This window comes from Ammospiza caudacuta, chromosome 10, assembly GCF_027887145.1.
Source record: "Ammospiza caudacuta isolate bAmmCau1 chromosome 10, bAmmCau1.pri, whole genome shotgun sequence".
Lineage (NCBI taxonomy): Eukaryota > Metazoa > Chordata > Aves > Passeriformes > Passerellidae > Ammospiza > Ammospiza caudacuta.
The window spans coordinates 9,530,488-9,544,886 of record NC_080602.1 but is presented as its reverse complement, the minus strand read 5'-3'; the positions used below and the strand labels follow the sequence as shown (position 1 = coordinate 9,544,886).

General features: G+C 52.2%; 1 protein-coding gene and 2 non-coding genes across 3 annotated transcripts; 1 reads left to right on the top strand and 2 right to left on the bottom strand.

The window, feature by feature from the left end:
* The first annotated feature begins 3,112 nt into the window (after positions 1-3,112).
* Positions 3,113-11,091, top strand: LOC131561917 (mitotic-spindle organizing protein 2B-like). Its single transcript, XM_058811426.1, has 3 exons — positions 3,113-3,281; positions 3,363-3,505; positions 10,836-11,091. The coding sequence occupies exons 1-3, from the start codon at positions 3,136-3,138 to the stop codon at positions 10,994-10,996; spliced, it is 450 nt and encodes a 149-aa protein (XP_058667409.1). The 5' UTR covers positions 3,113-3,135; the 3' UTR covers positions 10,997-11,091.
* Positions 11,092-13,585: 2,494 nt separating this feature from the next.
* TRNAI-AAU (transfer RNA isoleucine (anticodon AAU)) lies at positions 13,586-13,659 on the bottom strand. Its single transcript has one exon. It is a non-coding gene; the product is annotated as a tRNA-Ile (tRNA).
* An 80-nt stretch (positions 13,660-13,739) lies between these two features.
* Positions 13,740-13,811, bottom strand: TRNAM-CAU (transfer RNA methionine (anticodon CAU)). Its single transcript has one exon. It is a non-coding gene; the product is annotated as a tRNA-Met (tRNA).
* Positions 13,812-14,399: the final 588 nt, after the last annotated feature.

The window sequence follows — 14,399 nt, the reverse complement described above, 5'->3', positions numbered from 1 at the left end:
GTTAACCCTGTTGGGAGTGTAAAGTTAGACCAAAGACCTTTGTTTGTAATAATTGTAATCCACTTGTCCCAGCAGTGCCCCGTGTGCTCCCAGCTGCCTGTGCTCTGTGTCCCTCCTCCCTCTGCCATTCACTGCTGGTCCCTCACAAAGCCCTCCACAATCCCAGGGCTGGTTCAGCATGCTGCAGCTCTGAGAATGGGGGCAGGAAGTTTGTTTTGTAATTGGATTAGCACTGCTGGGAACAGCTTGTGCAGGGGGTCAGGGCTGAGCTGGTGCAGCCCTGGCCTCGTGTCTCTCTGCCTGGTTCTGGGTCAGCCTGGGGCTGTGTCAGCCCTGCGCTTCACTGGCCAAAACGTTGCTCACAGGGCTGTCTGCCATGAGGACAGGCTGGGGGAGCTCAGGCTGTGAGGCCTGGAGAGGACAAGACTCCAGGGAAACCTTAAAGCTTCTTCCAGTGCCCTCAGGGTCTCCAGGAGAGCTGGAAAGGGACTTTGGACAAGGGCCTGGAGTGACAGGACAAGGGAAAATGGTTTCAAACTGAAAGAGGGCAGGGTTAGATGAGGGAAGAAGAAATTCTTGGCTGAGAGGGTGGTGAGGCCCTGGCACAGGGTGCCCAGAGCAGCTGTGGCTGCCCCTGGATCCCTGGAAGTGTTCCAGGCCAGGTTGGACAGGGCTTGGAGCATCCTGGGATAGTGGAAAGTGTCCCTGCCCATGGCAGGGGATTGGAACAAGAGGAGCTTTAAGGTCCTTTCCAACCCAAACCATTTTATGATTCTATGAAAATGTGTAGTTTTGCAGGATGGAGGCAACCAAGAGTGATAAAAGACTGATAGAAGGCAGAACTGGAGCTTGCCTACCTGGGAAGCTGGGGTGTGTTCACTGAATTCTGTCCCTAATGTCTCCCACCTGCTAGAAATGAAACCCTTTGGTTAGTGCCAAGCCTCACATCACCATCCCAGCACAAGTCATCAAGGCTCCCAGGTACCTCAGAGGCTGGAGAGAACCAGAGCTGATCCTTGTGGGGCTGGGTTAAACCCTGACATTGTCATCCATGCCCCCTTCCTGCCCTCTGGCCTGGAGCAGTTCCTTGAGGCCCAGCCTGGTGATGAGTTTGAAACCCCAATGATTGGTTTTGACCCCAGTGATTAGTTTGAAACCAGGGATGCTGAAGTTACTTGGGTATCCCTGAGAATGCTGAGCCCTCTGTTTTGCCTCCAAGCACAGCAATCTGCAGGAGGATCAGATGACAGCTCAGCTGCCAGAGTTTGGAGAAAAGGAGAGAAATTTGCTCCTGATCCCTTTGGGCTGCCAGTGCAATGTGCAGGGTGGCACCTACACAGCACACATGTGCACTGGCACAGCTGAATGCCTCCTCTCCAATCTCTTCCTAAAGACCAAATGTTTGACCCAAAGGACAAATTTCAACTTCTGACTTGGAGATCATCCTCACTTAATCCCTTCAGGATGGTTCCCAGCATCCTTCCAAACCACTGACTTGCTCCCGGTGTCCTGTTTGGAAATTGTCCCAAGACATCTCTGCTTGGATGCCTCCACCAAATTCTGCGTCTACACCTGTGAGTAGTTCTGTCATTTTTTGTGCAGTTTTGGAGGCCTGTCTCCAAACCACCGGGCTCAGGCACCCAGAAGGGGAAGTTGCTTTAAGCTAAAAGGAATGTTGATTTAGATTAGATACAAGAAGTATTTTACAGTGTGGGTGGTAAAACCCTGGTGCAGGTTGCTCAGAGAGGTGGTGGAAATCCCATGTGTGGAAACATTCAAGGCCAGGGCTTGGAGCAGCCTGCTCTAATTGAAGATGTCCCTGCTCACAGCAGGAGATTAGACTAGATGACCTGCTGACCCAAACCCAGGATTCCATGATCTTCCACTGAGACCATCCCAGTGCTAGTGGTGTGGCTGTCCCTCCCCAGGACATCCCAGGCATGATGATCCCACACTACCAGCTTCTTGCTGTTAACATTAGTGGGGGCATCCCAAGGCTGAGGTGGGGAGTAGTCCTGGAGCTGCTCAGAGACATCCCTTTGATATAGCACAGTAATTCGTGCTGGCAGCAGCTGTTCCTACTCAAAACAGCCATAATTGTTCTTGCTGGGCTGGTCGTGCTTGGGGCCATAGAGAGCAAGATCCTTCTTTTATCATCATCCATGTCACTGCTGTCTTGGTGTCTGCAGTAGATGTCTGTCTGTCAGCAGGGCACAAGGTCGGGTCACCTTCTGACACTCACAGATGGGATGTGGAGTGGGAGCATCTGTGTGCTGTGGCTTGGTGTGGGGGTGGGATGGGGTCTGTCACAGCGGTGATGGGGGGACACAGTGACCCCTCTGCTCTGCTCTGCATTAACAGCGCAGCTCTGGGCCTGTGTGTGCTGGGCCGGGGCAGCGGTGACGAACCATCCCTCCCTGATGGCAACAGCTCATTTCCATTTAGATAGAGGAATTTCAATCTCAGTTTGCCAGCGCTTCGCCACGGTGCGACTCAAGACCCCAATTTCCCGTTTTCTCCCCACGCAACCCCAGCTGCCCTCTGGGCTCGGGGTCTGCAGCGCGTTCGGGGGAGCTGCGCCGGGCCCGGGGCACAGCCGGGGTGAGAACGGGGGTTCATTGTGCCCCCACGGGTCCGCAGGGCATCTCCACACCCCGAACTGCAGCACGGCCCTTTGTGTGCACAGCGGCCCCGCTGCGCCCGGCCTGCTCGGGAGCGGAGGCGTCCGCGGGGAGGCCCCAGGGGCGAGCGCGGAGGGCGGCGGGGCGGATACGGGACACCTCACACCCTCACCCCTCACACCGCATAGCGGACACCGCACACACCGCACACCTCACACCGCATAGCGGACACCGGACACTGCACACCTCACACCGTACACCGCAGAGCGGACATCCCTCACCCTCACCCACCGCATAGCGGGCACCTCACACACCGCACACCCTCACCCCTCACACCCCGCACACCCTCACCCCGCTCACCGTCCCTACGCGGGCGCTGTGGCCGGGGCGCGGCTGGAACGCCACCTGCCGGCCGCGCCGGGAGCAGCCGTGCCGGGCTGGCGGGACGGGGCTGACCACCGTGGGGGCGTGGCCTGGTGTGAGGAGGCCGGGCCCGGGGCGTGGCCGCGCAGCCATGTCGGAGGGGCCGGCGGGAATGGCGGCTCCGGCGGCGATGGCGGAGACGCGGCTGCGGCGGAAGCAGCTGCTGAGCGCGGAGGAAGCGGAGCTGTTCGAACTGGCGCAGGCGGCGGGCAGCGGGCTGGACCCGGAGGTGTTCCGGTGAGCGGTGGGGGCGCCCCCGCGGGAGCCGCCGGTGAGGCCGGAGCCCCCTGTGACGGGCGCTGCCGGTGTCCCCCGCAGGGTGCTGCTGGACCTGCTGCGCATGAACGTGGCGCCGCTCGCCGTGTTCCAGGTGCTGAAGTCGATGTGCGCCGGGCAGCGGCTCCCGCCGGCAGCCGAGAGCGGCCCCGCCGCGCCCGCGCCGATCCCCGCCGACAGCCGAGGTACGCGGCGGGCGGGGGCGGAACGGGGCGGACGGGGCCCTTCCCCGGGCAGCTCCCGGGCGGAGCCTCCCGAGCACGGCCGGAGCCCGCCGGCCCCCGGGCCCGCGCTGCGGCCGCTGCGGCCCGGAACGCGCCTGGCGCTGCCCCGTGCCCGGGCCGCCGCGGGAAGGGGCCCGCGGGCCGCTCGGCCGAGCCCGGGGGGCGGCTCCGCCCGGGGGGCCCGCTCCGTGTGAGCCCCGGCCCGGCCTGAGGGGCCCGCTCCGGGTGAGCCCCGGGGGCAGCTCTGCCCGGGGGGCCCGCTCCGTGTGAGCCCCGGCCCGGCCTGAGGGGCCCGCTCCGGGTGAGCCCCGGGGGCAGCTCTGCCCGGGGGGCCCGCTCCGTGTGAGCCCCGGCCCGGCCTGAGGGGACCGCTCCGGGTGAGCCCCGGCCCGGCCTGAGGGGACCGCTCCGGGTGAGCCCCGGCTCGGCCTGAGGGGACCGCTCCGAGTGAGCCCCGGCCCGGCCTGAGGGGACCGCTCCGGGTGAGCCCCGGCCCGGCCTGAGGGGACCGCTCCGGGTGAGCCCCGGCTCGGCCTGAGGGGACCGCTCCGAGTGAGCCCCGGCCCGGCCTGAGGGGACCGCTCCGGGTGAGCCCCGGCTCGGCTCAGCCCGAGGGGCCCGCTCCGGGTGAGCCCTGGCCCGGCCCGAGGGGCCCGCTCCGGGACAGCCCCGGCCCGAACCCCTTTGTCTTAATGTTCATGGGTTTTGAGGAGAGGTTGCTGCAGTACTTGTGCTACTTCTGCTCGCCAAGCCCTTACCAGAGAAAAATTCACTTTAATCTACGGTATTATTCAGTACTGCTTTCTTTGTATGTAACTCAAAAAAAGCCAAAGTTTCCGGGCCACGAGGAATTCCTGGAAAAGGAGGAAAGCTGTGTTGCTTCCTTTATCCCCATGTGCATGGTGGTTTCTAACATTCATCCAGCGGTTTCCATCCTCTAGGATGGTATTTGTGTGGGAAGATGAAATAGAAGGCTGTCAGCTAAAGCAGTTACTGCTTTTGAATGTATTTATCTCTCCTTAATACTCTAATGTCCATGGACAGTAACAACCATAGCCCTGAACCTGTGCCATATGTAGATATATATATAATTTTATTTTATTCCTAACCAATTCTAATAAAATTTCTATTTACTCCCTGAAGTGACTTTTGGCTCGACAACTCAGTGGATTACTTCCAAAAGGTTTAAAGATAAGTAACTAAAATCTGCTGTCACTAAGCCTGGATTCACAGTGGAAAAGTTAATTTCTCTTGTGGTGTTGTTTGTGGTAAATATTTCTGGTATTAGTTTGGCTTTCAGCAGCCAGTTTGGCCAATTGCTGCCTTATTTCCCAAGATTAAAATATGTCCTTGGTGCAAGTTAATGCACTGGAATTGCTGAAACAGGAAGATTGTACCATCAAGCCACGGTTGTGCTGCAGATGTGGTCAAACATTAAATGCTAAGCTTGAATTTGCCCTCTATGCAAAGCTGTTGCTTGGTAATGGTAGTGAAGAGGCACTTGGGCCTCTTCTTTTCACATTCATCCCTCACCAAATTGCAAAGGACAGAACTTCTATACCTTGTCAGAAGGCTTGGTCTTCCCAACTGCGTCAGGTTTTTGGTTTTCTGTAAGCTTGTGTTAAATTAGAGCCCTAACTCAGTTTGAATGAAACTGAGAGTGAATTCTCTCTTTAGTTTCTGCCAGCCCAAGTGACTTTGCTGTCACACAGCATCTGCTGACATCAGCTAACTCTTTTGTGAATAAAACTGTCACTGAAAAGCTGATGCTCAGAAAATGCTTTAGGCAGAATTTAAGCTCAGCAGGGGCTTTGCACAACTTTAGTCCTGTGTTTTCATTTCTGTGAGTATAAGTAGTGCTGGTGAGATCCTGTTGATATGAAGGATGTATTTTGTCCAGTCCTCCTTGTAAGGATCACAGAATCAGGGAATGATTTGGGTTGAAGGGACCTTAAAACTCATCTCATTCCACTCCCTGCCATGGTCAGGGACACCTCCCACTATCCCAGGTGGCTCCTGGACACTTGGACACTTCCAGGGATGGGGCAGCCACAGCTGCTCTGGGCAGTCTGTTCTAGGACCTCACAACCCTCCTAGAGAAGAATTTCTTTCCAATACCTGATCTAAACTTACCATCCTTCAACTTGAAAAAGAATCACTGCTCTTTCACTGAGCTTTCTCATTGTGGGCACAGTCCAAGTGCATCCTTCAGGAGTGGGTAAGTGTCTCTGGGGTGTCTGGGGGTGGATCTGTTCTGCAGGACTGGTGGGTTTGCCTTGCCTTGCCTCCTTTCCCTTTGGGAGCTGCTGTAAGGAGGGGGAACCTAAGTGCTGCCTGCTGTTGCCTCTGCAATCTCTTGTTGGAAGGTGCTGCTTCCATTTAAGAAAAAGATGCTGCAGCTTCCATGCAGGACCAGGCATTTGCTAGGGGAGATGCCTCTTCTGCATTGCTGGGACTTGTTTTTGTGGTTGCAGCCCAAGCTCTGTGCTTGTGACAAGAGCAGCATTGTCCTGTGCCAGCTTCTCCAGCTGCTTGGTGCCTTTCAGCTCAGCCCTGCACTCCCTGCCCTGTCAGGAGGCAGACAAGTGGCTCAGGGAATCCTGGTCCCACCCAAGCCTGCTCTGCCCCACTTGTATCAGGAATGAGATCTGGCTGAGGCCTCCCAGCACATCCTGGTGCAGGAGGCTTTAAAAACCAGCTAAAATAAAGCTGATGCAGCAGTTCTGATCAGCACTATTGGTGCTGGGGGTTGCCCTGTGGTTATTTCAGCTTTTGTGCTGATGAAGCATCAGGGAGTCTGAAATGAGTAGCTCTGTATTTTCCCACAGCACACAGCCATGGCCTTCTGTGCTGGCTGGTAACTGAATCCCTGACAGCTGCCTGCAAATTGCTCTGTGTGGGTATTGCAGCATCCATCTGGCATATTTAGCTGGATGCAGCTTAATTTAAGCTTCATTCAAAATGGTCCCTCAGCATTTCATTTGGGAGGGAAAGTGCTGGATTGAAATAGAAGGAATTTCCCAGGTGTCCTTTCTGTGTGTGTGAGGGGCAGGGTTAAGGACAGTGATGAGTTTGGCTAGACTAGACATATGTGTAATTAAGTAACCCATTTCTCACATATTTCTGTGCTTTCTGTTTCCATCAGCCAACCCTCAAGTCCCTGCTGGTTCCCTGCAGTTTTCTACCTCTATACACGTGCATATATCAGTGCCCTGCTCTTTTTTGGGCTGATGAGTAGTCTCTGATGCTTCTCTCACTTTCGGCACTCCAACCTCTTTTTCACATTCCCCATTTCCCCAGAGAGAGTCTTACTATAAAATTACTTCCTGAAGCTTTGCCCCAGCTAATTTCTCTTCTGAATGTGTTGTTAACATGAGCCTGCTTTTCAAAACCTGTCTCCTTTGTGGGGCTGTCACTTGGTGTGTGGATTTTAGGGCTGCAAGGCACAGGAGGAAAGGAGTTGTGCATAGCAGGGTCAGAATGCTCTCCTGCCCAGGGAAACTCTCACAAACTCCAGTGCCTGTTGGAAAATACACTGAGCCCATCACCAGCCATGGGCTCTCAGAGGTTCTCATGGTGAGTTTTTATGGTCTGTGTGGAAAAATATGCTGTGGACAATCACAAGTCCTTTTCTGCCCTGCTTTTTTAACTATTTAATTCCTGTGTAAATACTTAGATGCAGTCAAGGCCTCAGAACTGTAAGTGTTGCTGTTCAGTTGTTTCATAAATATTCCTCAGTGTATAACACAGCTTGTTCCTAACTTGGTCCTTCTTGTGTGTTCTGCTTGCCATCTTTGTGGGGTTTTATCCTTCCCTGTTTATCCCTTTTTCTGACTTGTTTCTTTCCCTTTGGGCAGCCTGTTTTTAGCTGTGAGCAGCCTTTGCAGTGGTGACTGTCAGACTCTTGGGTCTGCCATGCCAGCTGCTTTGCATTGCTCTTCCACTCAGCCCTGAGTTATCTCAGGGTTCACCCTGATGTGGGATTTGTAGTGTGGACTTCTGTATTAAGGAGATAAGGATAATGCTGACAAGGAGAATTCTGTGTAAGGCTCTAATATGGCAGAGGGAATCCCCTTGGATATGCAAAGGATTTATCTTACATTTATTTAATCTGGGGTTTATACATCATGCAGTGAATTTTTTTCTGTGGGTTATACTGGCTATTATGCTTTAATTGTAAATGAAATATCCCCAAGGGGTCTGAGTGGTGGTGATGTGTGCCTTGCACCTGAAAATATTCCCAGACATTTCATGGTCTGCATGTCTTCTCTGAAAAAAGATCTGTAGAATGATCTATTGGTGACTTATATAGGACTAATTAAAGGACTTACAGAATCCTGATCATGGTTTTCTTACTTAGTTGCTCATACTCGTGTTTTTTCCAGCACTCCATCAATACCACTCCAATGACTGGACTTCCTGCAGTCACTGAGGAGCAGTTAGGTTGCCTTCTGGATCTTACCCTGCAACTCTCACTCCTGCCAGCTTCTCCTACCATAAACAATAGAGTTTAAGCCTTTTGGACGAGAGGCCTTTATTCATGTTTTGTCTAATGATGGACATGGTAATGCATGGGACAGGTTCTGTGCACAGAGCATTCCTTATGTGAAGTTGTTGCTGTTTCTCTCCCTTCCCCCAGGCTCACATTCCAAAATGATTTTTTTTTCCTGTATTGTAGGCAACCAGCTAGCTTCAATTTATAGACCTCTGTTATTTTTTGGTACAGAAATTATCAATGTGTCAATTATTTTAGAACTGACAAAAATTTTCTCAGCTGTACTGTGCTTTCTGGGATGGCTGAAATTGCCTTGGTTAAAAGTTCCTGTACCTTTCCCCTCCCAGGAGGTATTAATAAAAGTTGAACCTCTCAAAATACAGGTGATGGGTAGGGAAGTAAATTGCAAAAAGTCTAGGCTGGAATAGTCACAACCTGCTGTGGCTCTAGTCCCAGAAGAATGGGTGGCCATGGAGGTCTCTCCCCTGTCACACTTTTCTTGCAGGAGGTTTGCAGGGTTACCTGAGGCTCTGAGCTTTCCTCTCTGCTGCAGTGCCATAATTTTTTCAATATGTCTTTTCAGGCTGGTTATCAAGCTTTTTTTTTTTCCTCCTTTTCATGCTCTGCAAGGCAAGACCTGACAGAAGAAAAAGGATTTAGAGGAATACTGTAAATGCCAAATTTGTCCTGTAGTTTTGCTGCACAGTAATGAGATACAAGTTTGAATTATAACTGAGTGACAATTCATTCTTTTCCCCCACCCTACCAAAGAAACACTCAAAAAATCAGACTCAGCAGAGCTCTGAGAAAAGTGAGGGACACTGCAGGGGTGTAACATGGCAGGGTGAGTGAATGGCTTTTGTGGGTGCCCAGCATCTGTCCAGTGTCAAACCATGACAGTCAGCAAGGAAAGTATCAGTGGAGTCCTTTTGTTCCTCTGTAGTACTTGAATTACAGAGAGTTTGTGTTCATTGAGCTGCTTTTGTGCTTTGTGGTAATTGAATCTGTTATCTGTGATAGTGTAACTGAGAGAAGCACAAACCATGTCTGTCCCTGCACACTTCAGGAGCTGTCTTTGTCTGGTACATGGGTTTGCACAGGCTGCTTCCAGAGATATTCTGGGTGTTTATGCAGTTTAGGTGGTTTGTTTTACTGTGATTCAAGACTAGGGGATGGAGGGCATGCGCTTTGAGCCCAGCTTCTCTTCAGCCCAATGACTCTTCCTCCCCAAGTTGTTTTGGTCAGAACACCAAGGGCCCCACTCCAGGATTGTTTGAGGGTACCAGTGAGGGTGTGCACACAGCTGCAGTTGTGGGTGGGTTCAGGACCTCCCCTCTCAGCAGACAGATGCATGGGAGAAGGGGAGGACATTGGGGATGTGTCCAGGATTGCTAAAAGCATCATGGTGAATAATGCTTTTATTCCTCCTGCCACTTTTCTCTCAAATACTGTGAGATCACATCTTACCTCTGCCCGGTGTGTTTGTTTTCATCCACAGCACTTGCTTTAGTGAAGCTGCTTAAGGTGCCTGAGCTACAGCACAGCTGGCAAGGCTGACCTGGGGTGGTGGCTGCTGGCACAAAACTGCCCTGCTTCACAAGAAGAGAGTTTAGCAAGAGCACCTGACTTGGCTGGGATAAGTGAATGGATTTTTGTGCCACCCAAATCTTATGGATTAATAACAGCCACCTGCTCCTGCTTGGAAGTTCTTAGATTGTCTTGCTGGTGCATCAGGGTGTTAGCTGGTAGTAGTGATGTGAGTCCTGCCCCCAGACAGCTGCTCCAAGGAGACAGGATGGTCTGGTGAGTAACTGTGGGCTGTCCATAGTACAGATGACCCAAGATCATGCCCATGGAGACTCTAGAGTGTAGAGCAGCTGTTGATATTGTGCAGGTTGCACTGTGAGTGGTTGCCAAAATGTCACTCTTCATTTTAATTGTGTGCATGTAACTACAGCCCGCTGTATGCCTTGTTTGTTTCCTCATTTTATGATGCTTCATGGAGGTTGCCATCTTTAATAAATGCTGTACATCATGTTCATTTTATTCTCTTTCCTAAAGTGAGTCCTACTTCTCACCTGAGGGAGTGGCAGGAAAAGTCAGTGTCCCTCATTCCCTCAGCAGCAGTGAGTCTGTCACTCTCTCCTCTGTCAGGATCCTGTTGCCCCTTGCCTCCCTCAGTTTCTACCTTTGTACCCACTGCTGCTCCCTGCTCCCACCCTGCCTCTTAGAGCCCATCAGTTGTGCCTCCAGGAGGGGAACTCTCACCTCCTGAGCTCTGTGAGAACGTCTGAAATCCTGTGTAGAAGTCTGAGTTCCTGAGAACCCCAGGAGATGATAGGAAATCCAGATCTGTTCACTGAGTGACAGAAGTGATATGGAGAGAGGTGTGTGTGATCTGATGATGTGGCAGCAGTCTCAGACACCAGTGGACACTGGCACATCCTTTCACTTATCCCAGCTTGAGGTGCTGGAAACTCTTGGTGCTCCAGCAGTGCTGTTTGCTGTGCTGCTGTTCCTGTGTGCAATGACTGGAACAAAGTGGCTGGTTACTTTGGAGATTAAACCTCATGAGAATTAAAAATGCTTCTACTGTCACTTCTTTGGGTTTAGTGGCACCAATACCTGTTGGGCTGAATTCACCAATTTGCTTTGTGCACTGGATGCTGGAGATGTTTGTGACATTAATGGAATTTTGCCTCCTGCATGGTTCCTGAGGGAACGCTTGTGGCTAGCTGCTGTGTGGGGATGCTGGGGCTGGGATGTGGAAGCTCATGGATGTGTTTGTTTATTCAGGGAGGAATAAAAGCAGCTCTGCTGTGGGTGGCTCCCAGGTTCTGGCCGAGAGAAGCAGCCGGGAAGGATCTGCCCAGAGGATGCCCCGGCAGCCGAGCGCCAGCCGCGTGCAGAAGGCAGCGGCCTCTGGCAAGGGCAGCGGGGCAGGCAACAGTGCCTGAAGGAGCCTTGGAACACATGGATTGCAGTGCTTGACAATGATTGTAAATTGTGCTTGTTGAAGCTGCCTGTGTTGTATGTATTAAACTAAAACCATGATTTGTAATACAGAAAACAGAGCTGTTGGTTCTTATTTCCAAAACTTCCTTTGGCCATGCAGGCTGCTTGGAAATGTTCCTGCATTTGGCTTTTCCTTTTTCCCCATCTGCCTCTTTACAGCATTCCAGCACCTCTATCTGAAACCAGATTGATCCCTCCCAAGACACAATCCCAGGTTCAGTCCTCCCAGTGGTGCTGACGTGATTATTCATTTACACAACATTACAGCCCCCTTTGCCTCAGGAGCCAGGTCAGAGGGGGAGGTTGGGCCAGATAAGGGAGGGAACAGCTCCATCACTTAGGGCACAACACATACAAGTACCTAAAACAGGTGAGTGGGTTTCTTGGAGCTCAGGTGTTACCAGGCATGGTTCCAGAGGCTCTCCAGGCAGTAGGGTGCCTCCTTATGTCTCTGGGAGCTCAGGGGCTGCTGATGAATTCCATGTCCCTAATTAGGAGAAAGTGCCTCCATTCTATGGGAGTTAGATGGTGATTCCTAAACTCAAGATCTCCCTCTCACAGGCCTGCTTCAACAGGTGCTAAAATGAGATTTTCAAGGTCTGGATATCTCCTACTCTGATCAAATAACAAAGTGCAGCTGCTCCCCTTGGTAAAACTGAGGTGCTGGAGTTCAGAGGCCCGAAGGAGGTAGCCAGACACAAGTCACAATGCTGGGTGTCAGGAGAGCAGACTTTGGCCTCCTGCTTGATGCAGTCCCATGGCATCAAGCCCTGGAGTGAAGTGGCACCCAAGAAAGAAGGCTGATATTCTACATTATCAGTGCTCAAGAGTGGTCTCACCTGAGAACCCAGAGCTGCATCCCATGTCTGAGCTCAACTACAGCCCTGACACCCCTTCTTGGGGCCACTTCCCTGGCCCCTGTCACCCCCCACCCCATATTGAACCCCTCTCATTCCCTCAGCCTTGTTCTCTGCAGGGCTGGAGATGCTGCTGGGAGCTGCAGTGAGCTGGGCTTGGCTGGGGTGCAGCACCTCGGGGCAGGGGCTGCCCTCTGTCACTTCAGCTCAATGTCCTGGGGGCTGTAGGTCCCCTGAGGTTGCCAGGGACACTGGAAGGGACAGGGCAGGATGTGGGGTGTTTGAGGGTTGTTAGGGTCAGCCAGGGCTGCAGGGAGCACTCCTACCCCATGAGAGCATTAGGTTAGGTGAAGAGCTCATCTTCTGCAATGAAGACAAGCAGGGGGAGGTGGAGTAGCCCTGGGAACCTCCACAGTGCCAGGGATTCCCTGTCCCAGCTGCTCTTGTTGGGCTCAGAGGTGGCTCCCAGCCAGAGGGTGAATGGGGCCACTGCAGGTCACAGCTGGTCCCTCACTAGGGGCAAAGTCACACTGTGGGATACAAGGAAAGAGCAATTCACACTGTGGGATACAAGGAAAGAGCAATTTCAGATTGTGACTTATGGGACGTTCAGGGCAGGAATGAAAAGTGGAGAAAAGGAGGGACCAAGGTGGTTTTGGAGAGCCATAAATGTGGGAAAATATAGGGATAAAGATATGATGGCCTGGATGGCATCTAATGCCCCTCTGCCACTGTGGGATTACAGACAGCCTGTGCCTCCTGGGGTTACCCACTGAGCCTTGCTGGTGGCTGAAAGTGGGGGACATGGACATTTGTCACTCTTAGGGTCCTTAGGGCAGGACGCTGACTGATGCACTTCCTGTGCAAACCTGCTTTCTGACAATTATTCACCATTTAAATGGGCAACATTGACTGTAGCATTGCCAAGGAAGCTTATAAAATCCACAGATAATTTTATGAGATTTGCCTTATAAAGCAGTTAAAGCAGATAAGCAAATCAAACTAATTAAGGCTCTGTCAATATTTGCACAGAGATGTGTGATGTCAAGTGGAATTGGTACTACCTGACTGACTTCCGAATTCTCAAGATTTTAGAAGGGTAACACAGAATGTGCAAAAAAAGGGTAACACAGAATGCCACAGACTGAGGGCTCTCAATCTCACAGAGTGACCTTGGGCAGCATCCTGATACAAGGAGGGAAACCCCAAGAGTCCTTCTCTCAGGACAACTGACTCCACTGCCCTGCCTGCCCACCAAGGCTCCATCTGTACCCCAGCTGATTCTTACCTGTCATCAGATGGCCACAAAAAGCCTTGCTGGCCAAGGTGTGACCCTCAGCCCCTGCACAGCAGCAGCAGCTGCAGTGGTTAGTGCTGCACACCTGAATCCAGCCATGGCACAGCTGAGGTCACTGCCAGGTCTGAGGGCTGATGGAGATGATGCATCTGCCATGAACACCAGTGAAGTTTATCCTTAACTGGAATGAACACCTGCAAAAGGAGGAGTAGGGAAAACATGGGGAGAACCTAGAAGCTCTTCCAGACCATCCGTCAGGGCTGAGCAGCACAGGCAGGATCCCTGTTTTCCTACAGAGTATTTCCCTGCACCATCATTGCCAAAAAAGGGAGAGCCGGACGGGAAGAAAAAGGATTGATGCTGAAGAAAAGCTGAGCTGGCCCGTACGGGGATCGAACCCGCGACCTTGGCGTTATTAGCACCACGCTCTAACCGACTGAGCTAACCGGCCCTGCTGATGGCGAGGCCGCGCCGCCACCTCGTGGCCCGGCCATGGCTCCGCCTCCCGGAAAAAGGGAACAAAGAAGTTCCTAGCAGAGGATGGTTTCGATCCATCGACCTCTGGGTTATGGGCCCAGCACGCTTCCGCTGCGCCACTCTGCTTTCTGCCTGGTTTCCTCTCACGAGTACATATTCGCATCTAAAATTGCACCCTGCCCTGCAACCCCAGCAGCACTAACAGCCTGTGCAGGGTAACAGGAGCACCCCGTTAGCCCCAAAACGGGGAACAGCGAATATAACACACTGTGGTGCCCCACTATGTGTTAGCTTTCACCTCCTCCCAGGAACCACCCCTATGGTAGCCGCTCTCTGGTCACAGAGAGCAACAGGCACAACTTTCCCTGGCATTGTCCTGGGGAAGGCTGGGAGAAGATCAGAGAAAAGAATGAGAGACAATTCTTATCTTTGCTTGCTGCACCTGTTGTTGTGAACATGTGAAATCTGTTAAGGAGATTTGTTTACCAAAGGGTGATTTCTTGGTTGACCACTGGTGATGGTGTTTTACTTAAAGGGACCAAGTGGGTCAAACTGTGTCAGTCTGTAAGGGTGATGAGTTTCTTAATAAGTACAGTATAATAAAGTGATGGATCAGTCTTCTGGAGTCATGGAGTCAATGCTAATTATTACCACGTCGGGGATGTCCTGCTACAAGTCCCCACTATGCTGCTGAAAGCAGAACAGAGACAAAGC